This window comes from Psammomys obesus, unplaced genomic scaffold, assembly GCF_907164565.1.
Source record: "Psammomys obesus unplaced genomic scaffold, mPsaObe1.curated_primary_1811, whole genome shotgun sequence".
NCBI lineage: Eukaryota > Metazoa > Chordata > Mammalia > Rodentia > Muridae > Psammomys > Psammomys obesus.
This window is the reverse complement of record NW_026585691.1, coordinates 2,209,443-2,232,250: the sequence shown is the minus strand read 5'-3', so window position 1 is coordinate 2,232,250 and position 22,808 is coordinate 2,209,443. Positions and strand designations below refer to the sequence as shown.

The 22,808-nt window shown below is 50.2% G+C and overlaps 1 protein-coding gene across 20 annotated transcripts in view; it reads right to left on the bottom strand.

Moving 5' to 3' along the window:
• Positions 1–22,808, bottom strand: part of Megf11 (multiple EGF like domains 11) — a 313,387-nt gene that overhangs the window by 48,512 nt on the left and 242,067 nt on the right. For all 20 annotated transcript variants that reach the window (XM_055597245.1, XM_055597197.1, XM_055597298.1 and 17 more), the window contains exons 6-9: positions 20,737–20,983; positions 19,104–19,224; positions 10,144–10,280; positions 4,015–4,227 (exon numbers count right to left, since the gene is read on the bottom strand). In XM_055597245.1, coding sequence (XP_055453220.1) covers positions 4,015–4,227; positions 10,144–10,280; positions 19,104–19,224; positions 20,737–20,983 — 718 coding nt within the window. The remainder of the gene's footprint in view (positions 1–4,014; positions 4,228–10,143; positions 10,281–19,103; positions 19,225–20,736; positions 20,984–22,808) is intronic.

The following is a 22,808-nucleotide window of genomic DNA, read 5'->3' as shown; positions in this document are numbered from 1 at the left end:
AACAGGAGCCGAAAGCTGTACAATGCAGGCAGCAGCTTCGCAGGGTGGGTTTTTCTGCCTTTCTTTTGCTCTGATGAGATTTCTATCTTCGTAGCATCTGGTGGCTAAATCAAATCTTTCAAAGGTAATCTGCCATCCTGGCTCCTGGAATTCATCTATGACAATCTAATTTCGGGAGGGAACATTTAAGAGGCCTGACACCCAGACACTGTCTTCAAGGTGAATGCTCTATGAAGGAGGATGGCCTCTTTTGTGTCTTCACAGAGCCCATAGAGGACACTAAAGCTCCTCATCCCTGCTCCTTCCCAGGGCAACCCATATCTTCTCTGCAACAGCTAGCCAGAGGGGAAGGAGCGGGGAGAGGGTGCTGGTGGGCTGGTTAGCAGGGCTTCCTTGGCTGGGGTTAGAGTCCTGGGTCTCCTCAGAGGGATGCTGGAAACTGAAACTCACCATTTGTCCCAAGTTCTGCATAAGTTCAGGGACAAGTGAGGTGAGGCTTCCAGTGACTGCCCCTCAACCCCGCTTCCATGCTGATCAAAGGTGATAGACTGGGAGCCTGAGAGGAGAGGGGCATGTATCAGGGTGCTTTCTTAGATGGCTGCTGAAGAACCAGCCTGCCTCCATCTTAGGCTTAAACGCTATCTTATAGTGAAGGCAAACTAGGCTCATTCCTGCTTGATAAAATCTCTGTTTAATCATCAACCTCTCAAGGATTGGGAATTGCCCTACCTGTAACCTTAACTAACCAATGGTTCTGTACTGCCTGTTTCATGTCTTTGTTTCAGAAAGACTGCCAATCATGTCTTTGTTTCAGAAAGCTGTTTTAACCATCTTGCAGCCCTGCCTTTGTTTTTAAGGGTTATATGAACACCTGTGACTACCTTGCTATGCCCCCCTCAACCATGTCTTTGTTTCAGGAGGTCATTAAGACTAATTGTTATGCTTATGTTCTGCTCATGTAACCCTGCTTATTTTGACCTATAAATCCCCCATTTGGGAACCCCCTACCCCACCGCCCAACCCCGCTATAAAAGCCTTGTCTTCCTTGTCTTCCGATGCTGACCTCTCAAATCCTTAGGGGGAGGCAGCCCACATACATGAATAAAAAAGCTTGCTGTAATTAATTTGGCCATGATGATTTGGGTTGGTAGTCTTTCTCCTTCCGTCCTTGGGATTAATGACAGATCTGAGGCCAGGACCAAGGGAACCAACCCCCAACTCAGTACCTGCAACCTAGCTGTCTTAAGATTGAGTCACAGGTCTCTCCTCTGTCTCTTTCTCTCTACTACCCTTTCCCCCTACTTCCCTCCCTCCCTTCCTTTCTTCCCTTCTCTCTCTTCCTCCCTCCCTCCCTCCTTTCCCTTCCTTCCTTTCTTCTTTCCCTCCTTCCTTCCTTTGAAGTCCTTCTTTCCTTCCTTTCTATTTTTTTTTTTTTTTTTGAGACAAGGTCTCATGGCACCCATTCTGACCTCCAGGTAGCCAAGGATGGCCTTGAACTTCTTATCCTTCTGCCTTTCTCTTTTAAATGCTGGAATGACAGTGTGTGCCACCATGCCCAGTCTATACTGCGCTGGGGAGGGAATCATGCAAGCCAGGCAAATGTTCTACCAACTGAGGTACACTCCTAGCTGCACATCTTTGCTTTCTTTATATCCCAAGAGAAGGTTCTATCTATAGCCAAGGCTTCCTGGGGGGGAAAAAGGCTGAAGCTGGGTACACACACAGGAAGAGGGCTGTTTGCTGTGTCCAAGGGAGCAAAGCCAAGAGCAGCAAGAATTCAGTTATCCTGGACATTCTCACCTGAGTCAGCTTGCTTCTCTGTCCTACCTGGACATTTGACTGACTGGAATCATCTTTGGGTATCTGAACTTGGGAGTGAACCAGACATCTGATGGGTGGAAACCAGGGACCCTGGCTGAACATTTTATAGAGTACAAGACCGTTCCGTGTGGATGATGGCAAGATGGGTTGCCTGGTACAGACTGAACAACACTTGTCTCCATGCCAGGAGAAGGGGGAATATTTGAAAGGCAAGTGAGGTGGAGCTGAAGGATACATGTTTAAGATGAATTCGTCGATGCCTGTCACTGAAGGCCGAGGCAGTGATGAGAGAGATGGACAAGGTAGGCTGCTGGTGCCTTTGGGGGTCCAGGCTTGGGGCAAGGCTCTCTCCAAGGAGGAAGTGCTTTGGAGTCTAAGCAGCCTGCCCAGAGCTGGGCTGGCAGGCACCATCCAAGGACCCATGCCTAAGGAGGGTTTTTGCCTCCCAGTCCCTTGAAACATGACACACGTTAAAGACAGTAAAGCAAATAATCATTAATATTGGATGGGCTGAGATTAGCAACAGAGAAGAGGGAGTCCTTCCAGATTAATAATGCATGGAGGATTCCTTCAGAAGAAAGATAAATTATGCAGGGCACGGGTGCTCGGGAAGGGAGGAAAACAATAGCTTTTTAATTTGGGGCTTGGGTGTATCTCTGTGGTGGGGACTCTTCCTGAATGGGGCCTCAGCAGCCTCCTGCTTCCTGTCTTTGGCTTCACAGCAGGAATGTGATGTCCCCATGCTGTCTTCTACCTGTGGAGTAGGTAAACTTGTTTCTTATTCCCATCCTTGGGAGCCTTAGATATTTCTGCTTGCCCTTCAGTTCAGGCAAAGGGCCACCTCTTCCAGGATGCCTTTCCTGCACAGTATAGTGGTCTTCTGTGATCTTTTATGTACATAGACTAGGTCACAATAACTTGGGCACATATTAGGACCTGGCAGAGCCAGGTTCATATATTTTTACCCTAATATTTCTCAACCTCTGATGTTGGGTGTGTTACATACTTAATGGTGTGTCATGGCTTGGCTGATGGGATTTTTGCTCACTGGGACATAAGCAGAGCTATGAGACATGACTGGAGGTGCCTTGTATTGGAAGAAGATGCCAGGAAGTGCCTGCTGCCAATGAATACTCAGAATCTGAGGTTCTAAGGGCACCTGGGTTTTCTTCTTGTAGCCTGGCCCTGCCCTGTTGGGGCACTCAAGTCAAGACCTGCCTTGGCATAGAGCTGCCTCGGCTCTAGGCCCTCTCTGTGTATTCCTCCCCTGTGAGGCCACTAGGGAACCATATTCACCTAAGCTGACACATGCTGACATGGCTTGCTTGCAGTGACTGGAGGCTCCAGGGTGAATTGTGAGAAACCAAACGCTGCAGGTAAGGACAGGCCTCAGAGCACAGGCCTCCTCTGCTTGCCATCTGCTCAGTAGCCACTGCCTGGGCCAGCTTGTCTTCCTGGGCAGTTCACAGGTGAGGGGAAAGGATGTCCTACCCCTTACTACCTCATGACAGGTAGCAGGCAGTCAGATAGAGGGCATGCGGCATCTCCAGGATGTCCCACTTATAGAAAGAAGGCAGCAGAGCTGGCAGGCAGGAAGGGGGAGGGGCGGACAAGGAGGCGGAGTCCATTTACCTTCGGCTTCTCAGGCTCAGTTCTGCCTGGGAGTAGGAGACCAGCTACCATCCCTGTATTTCTAAGCCGTGCTGGGCATAGAGGCTGATCTTTGTCTTTCCTGCTGTCCCAACTGGCCAGGACCTCCCTTGGTCCTAGGATGGGCTTTATATGGCTCCAGCCTCTGCTTAGATTCTCATTGTAAAGAAGACTATTTAAGATAGCTCACCAGCCACTGTACTGTGAGCCCAGCCCCCAGAACTATCCACTCCTACTCCCACACCCGCGCTCCCCATTCTGTGGATCACTTGGCTGCTTCCTTGATCCTATATGAGGCTTGAGATTGACTGGTTGTGAAACTCAGGCAGATGAACGTGGAGAAGGGGGACAGGTAACCTAGGTCTAGTCCTGACTCCGGCTGGGTGGCGTTAGTTTTCACCTTTTTTTTTTTTATTTTTATTTTTTATGTTAATTACAGTTTATTCACTTTGTATCCCAGTTTCTTTTCCCAGCTAGCTGGCTGGTGACCCTGGAGGTGGGCCCACCCGCCCCTGCCCCAGGCTTACCGTCCACAGCTCATACCTGACAGTGTTCTCAGTGTCGCAGGGACAGGGCAAGGTGCAGCCCGAGCCATGCAGGCCCTCCGGGCAGAGCCGCTCCTGGCAGCTCGGGCCCTTATAGCCAGGCTCACACTCACAGGCACCTGTGGTCGGTGAACATTGACCTCCATTGTGGCAGTCACAGCGCTGAGAGCACCGGAAGCCGAAAGTTCCAAAGGGGCATTCCTCCTGGCACCTGTGGGAGAGCAGAGCAGGGTGGGGGTCTGCAGGGACCCCTCCTCACTTGGAACACCTGGTGTGTTCCTTCTCTCCCAGCCTCCTTCCCCACTCCTGTGGGGAGTTCACCCCAGGTCCCCTCAGCAGCCAGCTCAAATTATCGGGTCATGATGTAAAACTTTGTTTCTTTTTCATTGTAAAAAGCTGTGATAAGGCTGAGCGAGGTGACACATGCCTGTAATCCTAGCAACTAGGGAGGCTGCAGCAGGGTGGGGCCAGCCTGGTGGGTTCCTGGCTACCCTGTATGACTAAAGTCTCCTTCAAAAAAAAAGTGTGATAAAATATGTGTGCTGTGTCTTGAATGTTTGCTTCCTTCAAATTTCACGGAGAAAGTTTTCTGTTACAATTAATCGATTTATTTCTATTCGAAGAGTCTCACATAGACCAAGCTGGCTTCAAACTCACTCTGTAGCCACTGGGGGCCTTGAACTTCTCATCCTACCTTTCCCGCCATCTGAGGGCCACCACGCTTGGTTTATGTGATGCTGGGGAAAAGTCCAAGTTAGTTTGTTTGTTTGAGACCAGGATTGCGCTCTGTAGTTCAGGTTGGTGTCCTACAATTCACTATGTAACCCAGGCTGGCCTCAGATTCACAGCAATCCTCCTGTCTCAAACTCCTGAGTGCTTCCCTGAGTCTCAGGCAGAAGGCCCTCTCCCTGTGGCTCCTCCCCCAAGGGTGAGTTTCCCTCATGTAGAAGTGTCTTCCTCCTTCATCAGCCTGCAGCTGCAGACTCCCAAAGAGTGGCTATTTGTTCTTCCTGGGACCTGGGGCCTCCTCGAGGCAGGGGCTAACTCTCTGATCAGCCAGCGACCCCCTAGGGGAGGTCATGCAGGCGGGTACTTGGGAGGTCCCTGCATTCTGGGACATTTGTGTGGTGCTGTTGGCTTCCTGGGTGTGCTTTAACTTCCCTTGCTGCATTCCGGGGGGCTCAAGCCCATTGTCACAGCACCCAGGCCTTAGAGAAACAGGGGTCGCCCTGGGGCAACCTGTGCCCTGGAAGGAAATAGCCTCTGTCTGGGCTTGGAGAGTAGCTATGTCTTTCTTTCTTTCTTTATTTTATTTTTGTCTTTGTTTTTTGAGGCAGGGTTTCTCTGTGCAGCCTTGGCTGTCCTGGACTCCCTTTATAGGGCAGGCTGGCCTGAACTCACAGATATTCACCTGCCTCTGCCTACTGGAGTGCTGGGCTTACAGGAGTGCCACAGCTCACAGCTGATTATCTATTTCTTGACTTTGCATTATGATACAGATAGTGGACAGCTGACCTAAACCTCTCACGGATCACTTCCTCATCATAAGATCAGCTGGTAACCTCCTCAGGTTGTTTGACAGTTAAAGAAAATAATGCTAGGGGCTGGAGAAATGGCTTAGCAGTCAAGCACTTGAACTTGACTTGTTCTCAGTACCCACACTGGGCAGCTTACACTCACCGGTTCCTCCTCTAAGTACCTGCCTATGTGAGCTCACATAGCACAAAAGGTGCCAGTCCTCCATCCTGGGGGCTTGCGGGCTGATAAGAGATTTAGCCCTTGCCTTGAGGCTCCACAGGACAGGGGCTTTCTGCCTGAGACTCAGAAAAGCATTTAGTAATGAGCCGGGTACTCAGGAGTTTGAGGCCGAAGGATCCGACACCCTCCTCTAGTCTTCTCTGGCACTGCACTCAAATGTACATAACCTGTCACCACTCACATAATTAATTTAAAAAGAATGTGACTAATAGTCCAGAAAGGTAGCCAGGAGACCATTATTTGTTGTCATTCTTGAATAAATTTCACTGCTGGCCTATATCTCCAGTTCTTATTAAAAGTTTGTTTCAATTCTTAAAACACAGCAGATCTGACCCTCTTGCCTTAGATTCAGGCATGAAAAGGATCCGAGAAAAGAATTCTGAAATGTAGAAGTGGTTTGAGTATCACACGTGTGGAGGTCGGATGATGGACTGTAGCACTGGTTCTGTCTTACTTTTACATGTGTTCCAGGGATGAAACTCAGGTCATCAGGCTTTGAGCAGCACGTACCTTTATGTGCTGAGCCATCCCCCACCCCCCGCCCCAAGATTTATGCTTTGTATTTAAGTGTAACCTTGAACTCCTGATCCTCTTACCTCTACCTCCTGAGTGCTGGGATTGCAGGCAGGAACCATGAAAGCCTGTTACTCAGTATGGGGGGCAGGAGGGGGTACTCAAGTCTTTATGCATGCTGGGCAAGCACTCTATTGAATTACGTCCTCATTTGTTTATTTTCTAAATGTACCCTGTGCTGCACAGTTTTATGTCAACTTGACACAAGCTCCGGTCAGCTGAGAGGAGGGAGCTGAGAAAATGGCTCTTGAAGGTTGTGCTGTAGGCAAGACTGTTAGGGATTTTCTTAATTAGTAATTGGTGGGGAAGGCTGCAGTCCACTGTGGGCAGCCTGAGCAAGCCAGGAGGAGCAAGCCAGTAAGCAGGGCCCCTCCTCGACCTTTCTGTCAACTCCTGCCTCCAGGTTTCAGCCCTTTGGCTTCCTGCCCTCACTGCTTTTGATGATGAAGTACTGTATGGAACTGTGAATGAATAAACCCTTCCTCCCCAACTTGCTTTTTGTCATGGTGTTTCTTCACAGCAATAGTAACCCTAACTAAAACATACCCGTAACTTCTTGGAGGCTCATTCTTCCTCATAGACAGGGCAGGGAGAGCCTGGTCCCCATGAGAGGCTGGAGGCCTAAATGAGGACAAGTGACCACACGCAGTGGGCTTGTGGGGCCAGCACTGTATATGGGGGAACTGAGGGCAGTTAAAATATTGGGGACTAGCCTTGGCAACTAGAGACCATGTGCCCTTGTTTCTGTCTTTGCTGTTCTGTGCCCACTGAGACAGGCCAGCAGGAGAGCTTCCCTCAAAGGCTGTCCCCTCTCAGAGCCACGGTGTGAGGGAAGGAGCCTGGCTGAAGGCAGGCAGTGAGAAAGATCTGGGCTGCCCCAGCCTGCTGGGGCAAGAACAAAGGGAGGGGTGCCTGAGGGAGGAAGGGCAGGTGGCAGGCGAGAAAGGAGGAGTTCAGAGGAGGAGGGAGAGGCCTGAGGGAGAGGGCAAGCACCAAGAGCAGCTGGAGACCCATGTCTCAGGTGCCAGTCCCTGCTCAGCCTCCAGACTTCTCCACAGACCACTGAGCCCAGCGGGCCTCAGATCTCTCTGATGTCAGGAGAGAAACTCACACCAGCAAGACACCTGCTCCCTTGCATTGGACGTTCCTGCAAACCCATGCCCAGTGGGACAAACGGTGTCCCACCTGGCTGATTCCGGGGGAGGGGCACCAAATCCACATGCCCAGAAAAAAAAATCTAGCAATGAAATATTGACAACCTAACCTCATCCATTTCCATAGTCAGTCTCTTTCTACTCTTTTTTTTTTTTCTTAGCCACAATTTAAACAACTTATTTATTTAGAGATCAAGCAAAGACTGCTAATGAATTTTACACAAAGCATACTAATAACCCGGCTGTGGAACAGGAGGGTAATCACAGCAGGGATTAACTTTCTACTTAAACACCCTTCCTTCCCAACATATCAATCTAATGTGTCCAATATTGCCATTAACAACCAGATACATTGCTCAATTAAATTACAAGTTACGTTTTGTGTTTAATTTGAGCTGGATCCCCCTATCTGAGGAGACCCGCATTATTATACCCACTTGGCCTTAATATGCTCATGATAATTTGGGGTGGGCTAACGCAGCTGTCACCTACAAAATTAATGGAGGCAATTTTACAAAATATTAAACACCAGGCAGCCTGTTGAGGCGGGAAAACCGAGCGCATGCGACACTCGGCACGAACTCTCCTGAGGCGGGCTAGTGAAGCAAGCTAGAGGCCCGTGGTTTGGGAGATTCTCTCCGCTCTGGGATCAGGGTTGAGACACTAACAAGAGACACTCAGGGTTATTTCTGCCCTTGATGAACACTGGCAGCCAATGAGGCGGCTCTGCTGGTGCCCGGTAGCTTGCTAACACTGGTGTCCAACACATGAATGAGAGCTGGAACACAGCGGCCCTCTTCTGGTCCCCAACATTTCTTTACCTTGGAGTTTGAAGAAGTGGTGGGAAGGTAGACCTGGCACTTAATCCTGGGTCCCCAGAACCCACACCCCGTGCTCTGTGCTTCAGGGAATCCATGGAGATGCTGGCACAAGGCTTAAGCACTTTAGGGTGTAAGCAAATAAAGCCAGTGCGAGCAGACAGGCTTTATTCTGGATCCTACTAAAGACTGGGGCAGTTCCAGGGAGAGCAGGGGGAATGCTGATTTTGTTAGTCAGCTCCAAAGGGTGGCTGGAGCATAAATCAGCTAGTCAAGTGCCTGTTTGTTATGCAGGAAGCTGTGGATTTGACCCCCAGCCCTATGCTAACTGACCATGGTGACATACATCTGTGTCTCAGCACTCAGGAGATGAGGCAGGAGGTTTAGACGTTCAGGTCATCCTTGGCTACACAGTGAGACTGAGGCCATCCTGGGCTATAAGAGATACTGTCTCAAAACAAACACAACACAACACACACACACACACACACACACACACACACACACACACACGAAAGGACTCATTGGCTGACTCATCCTTGATCCCTGCTGTTGATCAGGAAACAAATATTATCTTGTCAGGGATAATCCCCACCCCACCCCCAACCCTGCAGGCCCTGAGAAGATACCATGTTTGCAGGCTCTGGGTCATAGGCCTTTCAGAGACTGGCCTCATGGCTTACCTTTCTTACACATTTAAACATAGTAGAACATTGGGGGAAAGTCTCCTCGTGACAACTCTGAACACAAAGCTTCAGGGCTGGCTGGCTCCATCATTTGCAAGGTAGCACAGCACTTGTGACCTTTATGATAAGCTTGAATTCTACTGGCTGATAAACAGAGCTCAGGGCTAGACCAGATAAGGATCTGTAAGGATAGATTCTATTGGGGGCAGATACAAAGCACGTGGGCATGTGTTCCACTCACACTCAGGAGCCTGGGGGATTCAGATGGAGGTGCTCCCAATAGAACAGCAAAGGATCATTGGGCTGTTAGACCATTCCAGTATTCCAGGTGATCAGGCACATTTCCTTCCATTGAAGAAAACTGGCTTGTGTGATTGACAATCCTCGTTTCTATGATGCTTATTCTAAGCTGTGCTTCCTACCTTATCTCCTCTCACTTTGTCTGGAAGAGCAACAACATAAAGGGATCAGAGGTGAAACTTGGATCCACCTGCATGGAGCCAGGCAAAAGGCAGGCCTCCCCTGGCCGGGGTGTGTGGACAGACTCGGCCCTCCATCTCCAGTTCTGCAGAGCCTCAGATACACTTGCTTTTTCCTCTCCCACGGTGCTGTCCTGGCCCCACAGCTGACTTCCAACTGGTCAACTGTGTCTGGAAGGCAGTCCCTCATTCTGGGTTTTGTGGCCTGCCCCCTCTGCCAGGTTGACTTCATTCAGGGATGTCAGTGTCCTTCTGGACCCCTGTTCAGCCTATCCTCAGGCACTCACATCACACAAAGTGATGTCAGCATCTTTCAGAGATAACTCAATTTTAGAATAAAAATCTGAACTTCAAAACACGGACCTTGATTTTGCTGTCTCAGCTCTTTCAGGGTCTCCGCATCGCTGTTAGTGCAGACATGGGAGGAAGAGGTCGTTGCTCACCCCCTTCCCTAGTGCAAGCTTAGGGCAGCCAGGCTTGTGGATGGGTGTGCACGGAGGGGTGGGAAAGGGTGAGCTGATGGGTTTCCCTGGTAGGATTCAGAATGCCTTTGGAGGAAAGAGCCAGGTTTGCCAGGGCTGCTGTGGCTGGTACCCCTGCAAGGCTGCTGAGGACATGAACAACTGAACATCAAAGGCAAGAGTTAATGCCATCCTTACCTGTCCCCCATGTATCCAGCTGTGCAGTAGCACTGTCCAGTCACATGGTCACACTGGCCTCCATGGTGGCAGGGACAATCCTGGCTACAGTTCTGGCCAAAGGTCCCTGCTGGGCAGGGCTCAGCACACACTGCTCCCTGAAATAGAATTGAGACAGGCTTGGTAGGGCTCCAAAGACAGCACGTTGAGGCTATATACTCCGAGGAATACTGGGGTCCCAGGACCACCCCAACTTTCTCAGGTCCACTCAGGCTAGTTCTTTCACTCACCTATTCAGCACAGAGTTAGCACCTGCTGTATGTCAGGCACTGGGATGGATGCGTGGGGAACAGAGCTGCTACCTATCCGCCCTGAGTCCTGGAAGATCACCAAGGAGGCAAAGTGGAGCTAAGTTCTTTCACAGGGATGTGGGAAAAAATAGCTGAGCAGATACAGAAGAGTGCCCCCCCATTAAACCTCCAGCTGTGGAGATACACTCATGTCTGTGCCTTTCCTAAACCCAGTTACTGTGAGAGAGAACCCAAAAGGAAGTAATGGTGGGAAGGAGGGGACCTAGGGGTATGAAGACGGAAAAAAGGGACAGAAGAGGGAGGAGGGGGAGAGAAGGACTGGAGGGGTAGAAATAAAATGGGGGACATATGACTCCCATCAGAGTAAAACATTATAGATTAAATTTTTTAAAATTTTATGTACATTAGTGTTCTACCTCCATATGTCTGTGTGGGATGTCAGATCCCTTGAAGCTGGAATTACAGACAGCTGTGAGCTGTCATGTGGGTGCTGGGAATCAAACCCTGGTCCTTTGGAAGAACAGCCAATGATCTTAGCTGCTGAGCCATCTCTCCAGCCCATATTATAGATTTTTATAAAATTAAATTTATTATTATTTTTTTTAGGCCAGGTGGTGGTGGCACACACATTTAATCCCAGCACTCAGGAGGCAGGAGAGGCTGATCTCTGTGAGCTCAAGGCCAGCCTGGTTTACAGAACGAGTTCCAGGACAGCTGGGTCTATACAGGGAAACCCTGTCTCGAAAAACCAAACCAAAAAAACAACAAAAAAACCCCACATTTTAATTTCTATATGTATGTGTATGTATGCCATGGGCATGTGCATGCCTGAGGAGGCCAAAAGAGGGCTTTGGATCCCCTAGAGCTGGAGTTACAAGTGGTTGTGAGCTCCCTGTCACAGATTCAAGGAGCTGAATTTGGTCCTCTGGAATAGCAGAAGTGCTCTTAACTACTGAGCTGTCACTCCAATCCCTGAAGTTTTATATTTCTAAAGGTAAACTTAATCAAAGTTTTTAGGAAGAAGAAAATAGTTATATACAAAAACCAGGAATCAAGTTGTTAGGCCTCTTAGTTAGAAATTAGATGACAGTGGGGCTATTCCTTAATATTTTGGAGAGAAAATAATTTTCAGTCTGGAACTGGCTGCCAAGAAGCACTAGGGATGTGGCTCAGAGGTAAAGCCTGGGTCTTTAGCACTTTAGAACAAACTAATTAGAACCAAACAAACTCCTTTGTCTAGAATTTCATAGTTGCCAAACCAAATACGTATTCAGGGAATGTGATCGTGACAATTTCAGGTTAGAACAGTCACAAACATTAACTTTCATGAATACTTTCCAGTAATTAGCTAGAAGATTCCCCCACCCCTCATCAAAAAGGAATGCCCAGGGCTGGTGACGCAGGCCAGTGCTTGCCTGGCATGCGGGAGGCCCTGTGTTCTGTCCTCAGCATCATACAGACTGGGTGTAGGGGCACACACCTGTAGGTGGAGGCAGGAGGATTACAAGTATTCAAGGTCATCCTTGAGTACATAACTAGTTTGGGAGTTAGAGTGGGGTATGATATCCAGTTAAACCAGAAAAGCAACCAAACAACAATACTTTGCTAAAGCAAACAAAACAAGAAAAATCCAAAGGGCTGGGTGTTGGTGGTGCCTGCCTTTAATTCTGGCACCTGGAAGGCAGAGGCAGGCATGTGTCTGTGAGTTCAAGGCCATCCTGGTCTACAGAGAAACCCTGTCTTAAAAACCCAGGAAGGAAGGAAGGAAGGAAGGAAGGAAGGAAGGAAGGAAGGAAGGAAGGAAGGAAGGAAAGAAGATAATTACTCAAGAAAAAGAAAAACATGGTTTCTAAGAACTAGGGACCCATCAAAGGAGAAACAAAAGGAATTTCAGGACAGGAAAGAACAGTTGTGAGTAAGCCAAGCAAAGAGCTCACACACAACAGAAGCATCAAGTGTTCCGTGTGAAGCATGAAGTGTGCCTCAAAACACAAAGAAAAAATGAGTGAGTGAATGAGGGAGGGAGGGAGATAGAGGGGAAGAGAGGCAGGGACTGATGTGTTTAACCTTACTGAGAGAAATTTCAGACTTAGATTGAGCTGTCAGATACATTAGCAGTGGCACACACAGGCATGCTGACGTAAGCATTGGGAACCAACTTCTGTCTTCTCTTCTGTCTTCCTTTTGAAATGGGGCCTGTACCCTGGGCATATTGTCCCCTTTTCACCGAAGTCCTCCTCCTCTGCTACGTGACTGCCTGTGTCTGGCCTCTGTGCCAGTTCAATTCAACTGGCATGCCTCTCCCTCTTCCTCTTTTCCATCTTCTTCCAGGTAGCTGCCAAGATTTATACCCTGTAGTTCTTTTAAACATGAGTAAAGTTGCTCTTAAGCTTAAAAAAAGATGATTCAACACCAAGTTATAATATAAGGCCCTGTGTGTGTATAGAGCGGTGTGTGTGTGTGTGGGTGTGTGTGGGTGTGGCTAAAGCTAAATGAATAAATTAAAATTTAAGTTTATTTATTTATTTGTTTGTGTGTGCGTGTGTGCATGAGCACACTATGGCATGTGTATGGAAACTGTATGACAACTTGTTGAGTCAGTTTCTCTTTCTACCCTGTGGGGCCCAGGGATTGAACTCCGGCTGTCAGGCTTGAGGGCAATAGCCTAACTTACTGAGCCATCTCACTCCTCTGACTCTTCTGTGGGCTGTAGTCAATAGTTAAGAAGCAGGAGTAAAGCATGTAGGGTAGGAACAAAAGGGAGATGCCAAAGGGACATGGACCAGGGTTTTGAGCACTGACACCGAGGGCCGTTTCCTCTGGCCCACCCTCCAGTCTTCGCTTTGTGGTATATACCATAAAAGCAGTTCATATAAATCTCCAGTCTTCATCAGGCTTCTGAGCCTCATCTAGTCTCTTGCCACCCTTTCAGCCTCGTGCCAGAGATAATCATTTCTCTTATGGAGAATGAAGATGATCCCCCAATTAATTAATCAATTTGTTCAACACACAGTTATTAAGCACCAATGATCACTGGCCCGGGAGAAGCCAGTTCAGTCAGGAAAAGCCTGCTAGGCCAGAGCCATCTTTGCACATCATGTTATTGAGTTGTGATGAATTAAGTGTGAGGCTTTCGGCTCAGATCTCCTTCTGTAGGCACAGAGGAGTGCCGAGGAGGGGGGCTGGGGAGCAGAGAAGGAGCACTGTGAGGGAAGTGTGCAGGAGTTGGGGAGAGAAGCCAGGGGATGGCAGGGGCCTTCTCACCAAACCCATGAACTTAAAGATTCATGGGTGAAAGAGGACTTTCTGACTTCTGTGCAATTCTGTTCTTACTGTCTGGGGATGTCTGAGGGTACTCCAACCTGAAAACCATTCAAAGACAACTTGGACTCAAGATTATGCTTATGCCAACCAGTATCCTCATCCTTGAACAGGTAGAGCCCTCATGCGTGCACACACACACACACACACACACAGAGGAAAGGAGGGGGAGGGGGAATGACCCCTGGTCTCTAGGAAGCTGTGAAGATAAGTGAGATTAGAGATACAAAGGAAGCCAGAATAGCATCTTAATGAGTATTGCTTAATGAATGTCAACTGAACAAAGTTGACATTGATGACACAGTCCAGGACCACATAAATGATAACTACTTCTGGCTGGAAGAATGACCTTTGGAGGAAGCGAGCAAGCACCAGGGTTCCTTTGCTGCTATGATTTTTATCTCCCCGAGACTCACGGGCTGCAGTCTAACTCCCACCGTGTAGATACGGTTGTATGTAGACGTGGGGCCTTTGCAGAGGTGAAGCTTAAACCTTGTGTTTAAACCTCATCCACCATAACTTATGTCCTCACAAAGAGATTAAGGCAGATACGTGGGGGGTTGGTGGGTTACCTCAGTCAGCAATGTGCTTGCTATACAAACATGAGGATTTAACTTTGATCTCAGAAGCCGTGTAGAAAGATGGACATGATGAGCTGTGCTGGCTAGTTTTATGTCCACTTGACACAAGCTGGAGTCGTTTGGGAAAGGGGCTTGTTGGGGGTTGTTCTGATGCTAGACCTCAAGCTCTGGTTAAGCCTCTCCTTGTTGTGTAAACCTGCCTAAGTCATTACAGCTGATGTTGATTAAACAGCCTACACAGCCTGGGCAGGGCAGAGTGGGGTAGGCATGGCTAAGGTTCCTGGGCTTCGGGTTCAGAAGAATCATGGCAGACAGACAGAAGGATGCCACGATGGGTTAGCATGGAGAAGAAACCACATGAGCTGGGAGGAAGAACTTCAATATTGGCTTGAAAAGGCCCAGATGAAAAATACAAGCAAGTACCATGGGATTATGGATGGAAGGTAGATCAGATGAGGATTAAGGTGGATGGCATTGGATGGGGGCTGGGAGATGGATGGTGGGGATATTGAGCCAGCGTAGGTGAAATATCTGCCATGTCAAGGTAAAAAGGGCAATTATAAAATCTAACAGGTGTCTGTGTCTTATTATTTGTGATATCGAGTTAAATAACACTGCAGTGATAATCAGGGCTAATAATAAACATTATATAGCCCAACACACTTTTTTTTTTTTTAATTTACAACAACAGGGATTCTTCAATTAAAGAAGGAGGGGGCTAGGATCAGGATATAAAATGAATAAATAATTTTAAAATTAATTTATAGGCTTTCATAAAGTTGGCCAATAGGCTGGCCTGTAGTACATTTTCTTTTTCAAAAAGGATTTATTTATTTATGTATATGGATGTTTTGTTGGCATATATGTTTGCACAGCAGAAGAGGACATCAGATCCCATTATAGATGGTTGTGAGCCACCATGTGGGTGCTGGGAATTGAACTCAGAATCTCTGGAAGAGCAGTTAGTGCTCTTCCCTGCCGAGCCATCTCTATAGGCCCTGTAGTTCATTTTCTTAATCAATACTTGACACGGGAGGGCTCAGCCCATCATGGTGGTACCACCTTTGTTCTGATGATCCTGGGTTCTGTAAGAAGGCCAGAGGGATGGCCATGCAAAGACACAGGAAGAAGATGGCTGTCTCCAGGCTGTGGAGAGGCTCAGAAGTCATCAGCCTTTCCTGATGAAGACACCTGGATCTCAGAGACCCTGCCTCCCAGCCAATGAGAAGATAAATCCCCACTGCCTGAGCCATGTGGTCTGAGGTGCTTTGTCTGGAAACCGGAAAAGGTCAGGTGTGTCTCTACTGTAGTGAGCTCCCCGGCTACATAGCATTTAGAAGGTTGGCATTAAATGGGACAGGTCCTGGTCCTCCAACTGGTCAGACCTAATGCTCCTGTGGGGCTCTGGGGAACAGCTACACTGTAAGAGGTGTCTTCTCAACAGAAGATCAAAAGGAAGGGACCAAGATGGGGGCTCAGTCTTGCCAGCATTTGGGTATTCACATTAATGGCCGTTGTCCCACAGTGGCACCAGCTCACTGAGACACTGAGCAGGGGCTGGTGAAGGTGCTGTGGAGGTGATCCCAAACTTAGGACTAGCCACAGGCCTCTGTGGTCACCCTTCCGACACTAGTGTCCGAGACTCCGGAGCCTAAGCTTCAGAAGCCCTCTCTGGCCCATCACTGACCCTTCCCCTCCTGGTTCCATTCTTCCTCCTGCCCATCATTTCCTTTGCATGGACGGCCTTGAGTGTCTTGTGAGCGTAGGTGAATGTACCCACTCCATCCAGCCTGTACTGTCAGCCTGGGAACTCCTGAGGGGTTGCCATCCCTGCTTTCTGCCTGTCCCCAGTGTTCACTGTCATCTAGCTACCTGTTACCCTCTTTGCAAGGTCTCAGGGCCCAGCAAAAGCAGGAAAATAGCTCCCAGGCTCTCTGCAGGGGCCTATCCACACTGGGCTCCTTATAGTCATGCAAGCGGAGGGGCCTGGGGCATTCTTGGAGGTGGGGGCCTGGAAAGCTAGAGGGGCCACAAAAGCTCCTCTGGACCCAGTGTCCCAGCAGAGCGGTGGTAGTGAGTACCATTCCTTTGGCCTTGGAGTGGGAAAATGTGTGGCTGAAGGTCCATGGGGGCAAACGACAAGTCAGGGAATGGAAGAATATGGACAAGTGGCCGTGCCCCCCAGCAGGCTTTCCTTGGCCCCAGCTCTCCCTAGGAGGAGCCTCAGGCCCGAGCTGAAGCTTCATTGCATTGTGACTCGGCATGCACCAGGGTATTAATAATTCATGCAAATATGCAAGTTCAATGCTATGTCAAAAATAGAAATGTGATTGTCTATCATAAAATTTAAAACAAAGTCCTCAGCACCAAAGCTTTCTACAGACAGGGTTTCTCATCACCTGGAAAAACATGTTAGGAAAAGAGCCACCACCACCGCAGCGCGGCAGCTTTCTCCTTCTCCCATCCCTGAAGTTCAGCTTCCCACAGCAGCGACTCGGAAGAGGCCTCTCCAGGCTCAGGGCTCCCTCCCTGGTTGATGGGTTTCCTTGAGCCCTGCCTGTGGGCATTGCATAACCTGGAACCTGGTGATAGAGACCTTCCCGAAAAGTCAGAGAAGTGGGCAGGTGAGAGAGGAGATCTCATCCCCTTTGTCCTTCCAGAAGAGTGGGGAGAGGGTGGAGAGAAGAGGGACAGAGGGAGAGAAAGAGAGAAAAGTTAAGAAAATAGTAAAGAGGAAGAGAAAGAAACCCTGAAAGACAAAGGGAGAGGAAGGAGAGAGGGAGAAAGGAGAAAAGGAGAGAGAGAGGCAGAAGGAGGGGGGAGAGGAAGGAGAGAGGGAGGAAGGGAGAAGGAGGAGAGGGGAAGGAGGGAGGGAGACAGGTAAAGAAGGAGAGGGAGGCAGAAAGAGAGAGAGTGAGCGAGCAGGTGTGGGGTGGTTCTGGAGTTAAGAGACGCAGGTTCTAGCTGCACTTCACTCCTAACCAACCAACCTTGTGGCCTAAGGCAGGTCATTACCCTCCCCTGCTTATAACTCCTTTACCAAAGAACGACAACGGTGTTCAAGACTCTTCAAGCTGGGACTGGTGTTGTGTCTGTGATCTGTGACCTAGAACATCAACACTGAGAGTTGACTCAGATGTGGGGATGGTGGGAGCCGGAGTCCCAGTGTTGAGTCTTCCTCCCTCACCCACCCCAAGGAGCTAAAGGCAGCTCTTTGCTCTTGATCAGTGACATCCAAGTGTAGCTGTGTCTGCACACTGCCTTCCTCAGAGTCACCTGGGGAGCTTATTAAAGATGGCATTCCAGAGGCTCAAGTGTGACCCCGGCCCCTCATTGACTCCAGTGTGTAGCCATATTTGCTCATGCTGGATCCTCAGGCCCCTTTCCATCTGGGAGAACCTGTGGGATTGCAGGTGTCCTTCCTGACTGCCCTTGGGAGCCTGGTGTCGAAAGCCTTGAAATATCTTGCTCTGCTCAGTAGCCCTGTCTTCAGGCCCTGGGGAGCAACTGGCTGAGCCTCTCCTGAAGTGAGGCATGGTACAGGGGCTACATTGTGGAGGGGCAGCCTCTGGGGCTGACAGCCTTTCAAGGACTAGGTCTGTAGGGAGGTGCTGACGGGGGAGCTTGGCAGTTGAGAGGAGGCTGTGGTTAGTCTGTGACATCCAGGGTATAAATCAACAGGTAGAAAGGCTTTGCTGTTTGCCAAGCATCTTGGATCTGCAGTTTCACCTGAGGATTTGGCCTATCGAGACAGCCAACCCAAGCAAAGCTCACTGAAGGTAAGTCCTCTTTTGTAATGGGAAAGCTGAGACCAGAGTCACGGAGGTTTTTCAGGGGGCAGCATCGTCCGAAGCCTCTGTGGATGAGGCTGTATCTCTACCTGTTTTCCCATAGTGGGGGTTCCCACCCTGGAGAACTGTGATGGAGAGGCTGCAGCAGGAGGACCCGAAACACCTGGGAATAGAACAGATGCTGAGAGCCACAGAGTCAGCGTGGACACGTGAGGTCTGGTAACATCTCAAGACCCAGATGAACCATATCCTGCTGTGGTTCTTGGCCAATTCCTTCTGCCACACCTGGAGCACCTTTGGGTACCCAGACCCAAATACAAAGCCAAACTTTAAAAAAGATAGCTTATGTATTTTTATCTTACGTGAATTGGAGTTTTGCCTGTATGTGTGTCTGTGTGAGGGTGTTAGATCTAGGAGTTACAGACAGTTGTGAGTGGCCATGTGGGTGTCTGGAATTGACCCAGGTCCTTTAGGAAGAACAGTCAGTGCTCTTAACCACTGAGCATCTCTCCATCATGCTGCCCTTCCCCTTTTAATTAAAAACCTTCTTTTTCAGACAGGGTCTCATGTAGCCCAGGCTGGCTTTGAACTTGTTATATAGTTGAGGAGGACCTTAAGCTTCTGATCCTCCTGCCCCTACCTCCCAAATGCTGGAATTATAGCCTTGTGCCATACTTGGCTTTACGTGGGGTTAGGGATTGAACCCAGGGCTTCATGACTCTTAGGCACGCGTTCTACCAACTGAGCTTCATGGACAGAGCCATGAAGGAAAATACAACTCCTTTGCTGTGAGAGACACTAACTCAGAGAGGCTAAAAAACTTGCCTTAGGTCACACAAACCCGAGACCTGGGTCTCACCACTGCTAGTGAGTGTCTCATGATGGCTTAAGACTGTAAGCAGGGGCAAAGAGGGGAATTAAGCCATTCATGGTCTTGTGATGGATGCCAAGACTCTTAGACCTTGAGGCCCACCTACCGTCCAGCCCGGAGGGCAAGCACACTCCCCAGTGATGTGGTGGCAGGTGCCCCCATTTTGGCAGGGGCAGCGCAGCTCACAGTGAGCCCCATGGCTCCCAGGGGGGCACAGCTCCTCGCAGCTGCATCAGGAGGGAGAGCATCAGTCAGCAGCCTTCCCAAAGCCTCCTAGTGCTCAGACCCAACACCCCACGCCTTCCTAGTGAGCCCAGTCTAACCCCAGCCCCACCTGGCACCCGACTCTTCCCCCACCACAGGTGTGGTCGATGACGTCAGCAATCAGCTACACCTACCAACTTGAGGGCCTGACGCACACACCCCTGCCACCGCCCCGCTCCACCTGTAAGCATGGAAGTTCTGATCACCGCCAGCAGGGGGAGACAGGTCTCAGATAGAACATTGAACTGTAGGGTTCCCGGACCAGCACTTGAAAGTTCTGGGGAGGAGACCTTCCCCAAGAGGAAAGCCATTTCCTTTGGCCTTGAAGGTGAGGCTGATTGCACTGAGAGAGTGAAAGGGCAGCCAGATGGATGAAACAGCATGAGCAGTGGGGCTAAGAATCGGCCATGAATTTTGCCTTCAAAAACCTGTCTATTTCCTTCTTCAACTTCTCCTCCTCTCTTTAAAGATTTATTTACGTATTTTCTGTGTATGAGTGCTCTTTCTGCATGTATGCCTGCACGCCAGAAGTGGGCATCGGCTTCCATTATAGATGGTTGTGAACTGCCATGTGGTTGCTGGGAATTGAACTCAGAGCCCTGGAGGAGCAGCCAGTGCTCTTAAACGCTGAGCCAGCTCTCAAGCCCCTGAAAAACGCTGCCTACTTTGTTAGGGGGGGTGACAGCAACCCCAAGGCATATCCTTCCCAGGCTCTGAAAGGGTCTCAGCTGCCACGTGTGGGGGTCCAGCCACTTCGGGAGTATGGGGAAGGTTTGCATCATTGCCTCTGGTCTCATTCTAATGGCCATAGCTTCACTCCGCGGTCCTGGAAACTGAGCAGACCCTGGCGCAGAAGAGGCTGTCAGCCCAGGATGTCCTGTGGCCTGCACCCTTGGCTGATGCATAAGGATCTAGGAGGACTCTATAGGCCTTCCGAAGGTCTGGAAGGACGACAGCAGGGATCCCCAGTCAGTGTGGCTTCCCCAGGACACAGAAGTGAGGGGCCAGCATCAGCCAGCTGCGCTCTTGCCAGCTGTGCCCCAGATGTATCTGTTAGGATGGGGCAAACAGACCCTACTGCGAAGGTCAAAAGAGGACAAGCTCACTTCTGTGTCCCCTAACCAGGAAGGACCCTCTGGCCATGTGGCTGTCTCCAGTAGGACCAGGCTTGAGTTAGTAAGGCCTGGATACTTAAACACTGCTGCACTTGGGGTCAGAGGGCAGATGTCACAACCAGGACTTTCAGTTCTTGTCTTCATGTCCACTACGGTGCTAAGAAGTTGCCAAAGAGCCTTGAAAGCCCTGCTGAGGGCCTCTAGGCTCCAGCACTGTCCTGCTCCAAGCCATTCGTTACCCTGGCCACGCCTTTCACGCCCCTCAGGGCCTCATCTCCCCTGGCTCCGCCCATCCCTTCTTTCCTTACCCTAGCAGCAGTCCTTACCACCACCACCCCCGCCCACGCCTTCTCTACTCACTAAACACCGGTGTAGCCGGGTGCGCAAAGGCACTCGCCCGTGCGTGGGTCGCAGCTAGCGCCATGGTGGCACTGACACGGCAGCTGGCAGCCTTTGCCGTGGGTACCGGGAGCACAGAGTTCCTCACAGCGCCAGCCTCGGAAGCCTGGGGCGCACACGCAGGCGCCGGTGATAGGGTTGCACAGGGCGCCGTTCTGACACTGACACCGGTTGCTGCAGTGGGGACCCCAGTGTTCGCTGTCACAGCCTGCAAGAGAGGACACACGGGGTGAGGGCTCTCCTTAGAACGAGGGTCCACATGGCTTTACAATCTCTACCGTCCCTGGAAAGGGGCTGTAGATGAAATCCTTGGCCAGGTTCCACTAAGCCACCACGTGTTCACAGGAGCTGAAGGTGGTACATCCTCAAAGGCCGCCCCAGGCTCACTTTCAGTGGAGGCCAGGGGTCCCAGCCCAATGCAAACCTAGCCACCGCCTTCTGCCTCCCTCTGTTCCTGGGAAGCCCTCCCTGGTTGGTCTGTCTCCAGTCCTCTCAGCTGAACCTTTTCTAGGTGCTCCCTCCGGCCACCTCCCTTCTCTGTGACCCTGCTCCTCTCGGTACCAGCTGGGTCCAGCCTCGAGTCAGTCTGTGCAGCCCTCTTTTCTCTTTCCCCACTCACAGTCTACCGTCTCGCTTACTCATTTACCCCGGGATGTTTCTTCTGATTCACTGTGCCTACTCCTAGCTCCGCCTCTCTGCTCTTCTTTCCCTCTTCCTCCCTTCCAGGAACACCTCCAGGCCCCTAGCTGTTTCTTCAGTTCAATTTCCTCACTGCCTAAGCTCCTTCAGAAAGAGCAGGAGAAAAGAAATGTATCCCTGGGAGGTGAAAGACAGCCTTGGAGATCTTTCCCTGTAATTAAATGTTTTCAAAGACGGATGGCTTTCTGGAAACCTGCATTCTAAGCCATGGAAAAGGATAGAGTGGCCCAGAACCCCAGGAAGGTTACCCAGCTTGCTGTCACCTTCCACTTTGACCTCTCTCTTGGGGCATTCTGGAAAATAAGATGTTCCCCACACACTGAGGTTTTTCTTAGTGGGAGTGGAGTTTAGGTTACTGACGGGCACAAACACTGTTCTAGAATTTGGAAGGCAAGAAAGATTGTTTCCAGTTAAGGCAGTCAGGTGAGGGTTCCTCATTGCAAGTGGGCAGTGAAAGATGGCTCACTTGTCTGCCTGCCAGAGGACCATCTGTCTTGCTCTCAGCACCGAAAGTCCTCTGTTTCAAAAAGCACTCCAGCTCTGGGCAAGCTGGAGCGGAGGTGACCCTGCCGCCCGTGGGCACAGATGGCCGGCTGATCTTTGCACCCCAGCTTTCTAGGATTTTGATGCTCAGAGGGAAGGGCAAGTCAGTGGCACAGGAAAGGTGTCCCTGGGGCAGAGCAGGAACAGGAAGGCAGAGACTGAAGTGGCCTGTGAGACTGCGGGGCTCCGCCGGCCATCCAGTGCCAGGCAGGACCGCTGAGTCTCCGGTCCTCACCGCCTCATCTTGGCTTACTCATCTGTGCCCTGAGTACTGATACATACAGACTGGCCAAGCTACAAGCGGGCGTCAGCTTTAGTTTCCCAGCCCACTCAGAGCGACAGCCTCTGCTCACACTGACAGAGGCTCACAGGACAGAAGCTCAATGGCTGTGCAGCACCCTGTCCCCTCCCAGCCCACGCTTTCTAGAACCCTGGCCAGGGGGTGCAAAGACTGACAAAATTACCCTTGGTGTGTGCACGCACCCTTTCTCTCCTTCCCAGTTTTGAATGTAAGTGTGTATACATGCATGTTTGTGTGATTGTGTGCATACAGTGCGTGTGTATGTACCGTGCTCAAAGGGGCCCAAGGTTATGTCAGGAATCTTCCGCAATCACTCTCTCCCCCTTACTCAATGAGTCGTCAGGTGTGGCTGTCCTTACCACAGCTTGCTCTGGGATGCCCCGTCTCCACCTTCTGAAGCTGGAGGTACAGGAGCCTCCACGCCCACAGGCATTTACTTGAGTTCCGGGGACCTCATCAAGTGCGCTAACCAGTGAGCCGTTCCTCGCTT